Genomic DNA, 5,589 nt, shown 5'->3' on the forward strand with positions numbered 1-5,589 from the left:
ATTATTAGCAAAGAAGAAATTCTTCTATCTTCTTTCCATCCTATACGTCCCTCTCCAACTAATTTCTTCTTCTATAATATTTTAATTGGCATAAGATATTAGTTGCTCTTTCTCTTCCAACTTGCTGGATTTATTATTTAATTTTGTTGATTCCTGTATCCTCTAAATAAATAGAGATGAGCTTGTTTAATTCTGGGGAAACATTTCACATTGCTGAAATAGTTTTTTAGGACAGTGCCCAGCACGACTCAAGCCAGTTGGTGTATTTCCGCTCACAAATAATTTTATTGCAGTATTATTATCGTTATTTTCTGATGTTATTTCCCTACACAAGAAGACTGTATGTACATTCTTTTCTACTACTCCAATTACTTTATATAACTGAATTGTTTCAATCATTTTCACTTTTCCGATTCATATAGTCAATGACACATCGAACAGATAGAATGGATGATTATTGGGATTAAAGGGCACAAATACATTAGGCCGGGTGCATAAAGGCGTTTACAATGACAACTATTACAATATTCACCAGCGAGCAGGAGGATGGGGTACACGCGCAAAGTATGTACTCTAAAACTAGTGTCTTAAAATAATAACAACTGCATAACATAGCTTTTCCAGCAAATCCTGGAATTGGATTTGCCAATTCAAATGCTACATTAGAATTTTTAATAGACCTCAACAACCTCAGGTGTGGCATGAAGCTCAATGACTAACTGTGCTATGTTATCTCCAATTTTTACCTCAAAATCAACATCAGAATGGTTGAATAGTATCACGAAAACAGGATTTTTGTCTAAATCAACCACTCCACCTCCAACATCAATGGAATGATGCCAAGCCACACCTGATCTCGCAGCTATGTATGAAACAAAAACAGAATTAAAAGACAGGTCGAGCCACTGTAATTTGTACAGAAAATGTACTCAGATAAGATGTTGCAACCTACCAATACGACCATAAGTTCCTGGAGGTAAATCTATGCTTAAGTCCGTGGGAATTATAGCCTTTCCTCGAGCTGGCACCGTAATGTCCCTTGCACTACGAACAAATTAACGATCGTGAGTAAGAAAAATATTTGATCGACGATTATCAAAGAATTCTGCAATAGTCAGACTAATTGCTGGAAGATTATCAAACAGAGGTGGATCCAGTATTTGAACTTAATGGTTTACGACTCAAAATTAAGCCATTTCCTTACCGTTTTCCTATAAAACAGAGAAGAAGGCAGACTAACTGACATTTATAACTACCAAAGAAATCCTTCTGAAACATAATAGTACAATGAATATTTTACTACTACAATAGATACCCGAGAGCATTCAATAAATATTTCAAAGAAGAGAAGCGAGTGCATCCGCAGTGGCCCCAACCTAAGTTACTCGGACTCGGGTGCTGGTTTCCGATATGAGTGCGGATGAGGTTGGATCTTTCATAATCTATGGATCCCTGTACGGATACGGGTGTAGTGATTCAGCTAAAAATAATTCAAATATCTAAAAATAGAGTTATAAGAATATATCTAAATTATGAAATATGTGAAAGATTTATTAGGTAATTTTAGAAGGAAAAAATATGGATCAATAGGAGAATCCGAGAAGGAGATAATAGGAAAAAGACTAACATAGAAATTCTATACACAAAGTATTTCACTTTCTTCCATTTCACCGTAACAGCGTAACTTTTGTTTTGATTCCAAAAATCGTTGTATCTATCCCAAATGTTGGTTTTGGTTAAAGTACCCAAACTCGGTTGACTAGATCCAGTACGGATCTCACACTCACACCAATACCCGTGTCGACACGGGTGCGGCACCGAAAGTAAAGAGTCCGAACAACTTAGGGCCCAACTGGCTAAATACTACAACTGTTATTATACTTAGTCTGGATATAGATCAGCAATACTAGTGAAGAAATTACTAATACATTGTTGCAAATTTACCTGAAAATATCATAACCTGCAGAATGAGCGAACATTCGTTTGGGTAAAGTGGCCTTATCTGATAATCTTCTCACATTCAAGAATGGTATGTAACTCTTAATAAATTTAGAAAGATCAGCTGCATTTTGGACTGCAAATTTTGTGATCTTTTCCTCTGCCATCAGTAAATTAGATTACAAAATCAGACCTGCTGCTGCTGGAAGAAGACTTAGTAGATGGGTCAATTTCAACTACTCTCTGGTTAGCTCTTTCTAAATAAAAAAATTAAAAGAACTACCACTGTTATTCTAGCTAGCTGATGCGGAGCCAGAGGGTTTCAACTTTTTTGGGGTCTGAATTTTAGCATGACAAGTTCAAATACTAATATTTGAATTCTAAATTTAATATTTATACATATTTGATAAAAAAAATTTAATACAAATATCTTATTTGAGCAAAAGTTATTGGGCTTGACGGAACTCGTACACGGACTAATTGAATGATTGCTGTAGTAGTTGAACGATTGTCATTTTCTGGATCACTATGTGGGGGCCTTTGAAGTCGAGTCACGATTAAATTCGTTTTCCTTAAAAGTCATTTTTTATTGTATTTGATTTGATCATTTTTTATTCTATCATCTCTTTAGTCCTTGTCGGATTGCGACCACAAATGTAGCATTTTAGTAACGTGACTATTACTAGACTATAATTTTGGGAGCAAACATAGGACAGTAGAAGAAGAAATGTGGTACTATTCAGAAGCGAAGCTAGCCTATTGTGTGCGTTTCCAATTGAATTTAGTCATTTTTGCTTAAATATTATATTTATATTAAAAATATTAGTACTCATCAGAAAATTAGAAAAACAAGCAAACATTAGTTCAATAAATAACACATAAAATAATTTAGAGCACACAAGTTCCTTGTGTGTCCTTAAGGAATTTAATCCCTTCATTATTACCCAAGGTTTTGGATTAATTCCTCCCATAATAGAACAGAATAACTATTCTGTAATAGCGGCATTACAAATCACAGAATTTCAGCGAACTCAACAAACGAAGCAAATCACACTTAACACTCATGTTTATTTGAAAAATAATACAACAATGTAAAAAAAAAGTGAGAAATTTTCAAATATTTCATATCTAAAAAATGAGGTCAAGCCTCTAAATTTATAGACAAAAATAAGGTGAATAGAAGAGGTACAATTCAAGAGGTGCCTCTTCCATTTCCCATTCACACCCTTTAGATAAAAATCCAACAATCTCTCACTTGAATGGGGAATGGCTATATGATGAAAAATGCATACAACGTGTGGGATTAATCGCATATCGATAAGTAGGTTTCCCTTTGAACTTTCCGTAGTGAGCTTATGTTGGATATACTTGGTCAATCGGTAGATTTGATATCTTTGTGCTGTCGAGCTTTGGTGTATAAAATCAACCATTAGTCACACAATCAATCCTTAACCGTCTTTGGTTCCCATTGTTTTGTTCGTTTCAGCCATGAACACCGCCTGGTTCATAAATGCATAGAAAACTGGCCTTACTGAATTTTCTTTGAAGCGACTTACACTTCGCACTTACATAGGTGATTCCTAAACGTATAATCCCATAGATACACTATTTGATGATGTATCTAATATACCCTGTATCAAACTTAAAAATTATTAAAAATCCTTAATGTTTTATCCTTGGTACTGAATATTTTCTTATCATGAGAATTGACCAAAATTTTATTTGATAATGTTGAATCGTCGCTAATGACTTTGTTTGATCTCCTTGAACCTAGATATTAGGATCTCCAGTCTTCTAGGTAGAGTTACCGCCACAGTGACTTGTCCTCGGCCATAGTCCATTTCCTCTGATGATCTTTTAACTACCTCTCTAATTAAGCCATTTATTAGCGGATCCGACACGCTAGAGAGTAGTTGCCTAACGATCGTATGTGATGAGATTTTTCGTTATACATAATGCTCTCAGCTCTTCCATTGTCGTTTGACTGTCGCAATGCATGAATATAGGTGCCAAAAGTCTGGGCCAAAATGGAATTTCTTCCAAGAAATTTCGTAGCTATTCAACTTCTTCAACGACCTTGTCTAAAGCTATAAACCCAGACTCCATTGTAGAGCGATGATGCATGTCTGTTTGGACGACTTCCAAGACACTACTCCTTCACCAATGATAAAAATGTATCCACTTGTGAATTTTATTTCTGTTGATCCGGTAATCCAATTTGCATTATTATATCCCTCAATAACTGTGGGATAATTATTATAATGCAATATATAGTCTTGGGTATATTTCAAATATCTCAAAACTCGTTTTATTGTCATGAGAGTTCAATGCAAACTTTCATATGTCGTAGACTAACACGTCTCGACTTTCTATTGCATAACTAATTATTGACTATATTTAGTATAACAACATTATATTAGAACAACAGTCGGAACGGTTAATCTCAATTGTGGTCACAACTTTTTAATATATAATATATTTTGCAATCACTCCGCCTTTTTTGTATGCTATTTATTCATATTCCACAAATAGAATACATGTTTATACGATATGCAAATTATAACACCTTTGTTCATGAAGCAAATTCAACTTGCTATGAATTTTTATCATTTTCATCATCTGATTCACCATATTATAAACCAACTTATTATTATATTCGTTCATGAACGGTCATATCCATACAAAAATATACAGACGTATCTTTCCATGAAAATTCACAACCTTCCAGGTGACTCCATTTCATAAATGTTCAATAAAGAATACATCCTTTCTAGAAAGACACGTGAACTACTTAGAATTGGTAGTTTCATCAACTAGTCATCACTAAGATTGAACAAGTAATGAATTTACTAACTACCATATCAAAGTTCTTCTAAATAATATAGACATTGCGTCTAACATTGATTTTTGTCATGCATAAGCTAAACACCCCGCATTTTAAATATTTCATGTGCCTTTTCTTTTATTACAAACAATGACTACATAATTTAGAGTATTCTTAATATAAATACATTTGTTTACACTCATTAGTTTTGAAATCATTTGACAATATTATTTGGTCAAATTTCCCATGTCATTATTTATGTACTTATTTTAGTTCATAAAGACTTAACACGTCTGCATATTTTATTTTCTTTTTCAAGAACGACGAATCCTTGGTTGTTCTACGAGGATTTCTTCCTCCATATAATAATTTAAAAGGGTGTCTTCACATCCATTTGATGAATTTCAAGATTGTATACCGTATCCAATGCTACTAACATTCATATGTACGTAATACTCGTAGCCGACGAGTATAGGTCAAAATAGTCAATGACTTCTTGTTGTCTACACTCTTTGACAACAATTCTTGACTTATACATGTCAATAGTGCCATCATCCTTTATTTTTCTCTTGAAAATTCATTTTGAATCCAACCATTGGTTCCCTAGAGTATATCAACTAACTCCCAAGTATGGTTATTTAATATTGATTCTATCTCACCATTGGCTGCCTTTTTTCCTTCAAAAAAAGACATAACTTCTTTATACATTTGAGGTTCATTTTCCAACAAGAATGTTAGAAAAATTGGCCCAAAGGAAGTAGTTGTCCTTTGACATTTACCACGTCTTAGATTTTCCTTATTAAACGTATTTTCATTTGCTTCTTCTC

At 33.8% G+C, this 5,589-nt stretch overlaps 1 protein-coding gene across 1 annotated transcript; it reads right to left on the reverse strand.

Annotated features, from left to right (window-relative positions):
• Positions 1-440: 440 nt before the first annotated feature.
• On the reverse strand, positions 441-2,294 carry LOC107826005 (deoxyuridine 5'-triphosphate nucleotidohydrolase-like). The gene is made up of 3 exons (XM_016652935.2): positions 1,945-2,294; positions 953-1,044; positions 441-862 (listed from the first exon to the last, which is right to left on the reverse strand). The coding sequence occupies exons 1-3, from the start codon at positions 2,103-2,105 to the stop codon at positions 672-674; spliced, it is 444 nt and encodes a 147-aa protein (XP_016508421.1). The 5' UTR covers positions 2,106-2,294; the 3' UTR covers positions 441-671.
• Between the last annotated feature and the right edge of the window lie 3,295 nt (positions 2,295-5,589).

The sequence above is a fragment of the Nicotiana tabacum genome, chromosome 16 (assembly GCF_000715075.1).
Source record: "Nicotiana tabacum cultivar K326 chromosome 16, ASM71507v2, whole genome shotgun sequence".
Lineage (NCBI taxonomy): Eukaryota > Viridiplantae > Streptophyta > Magnoliopsida > Solanales > Solanaceae > Nicotiana > Nicotiana tabacum.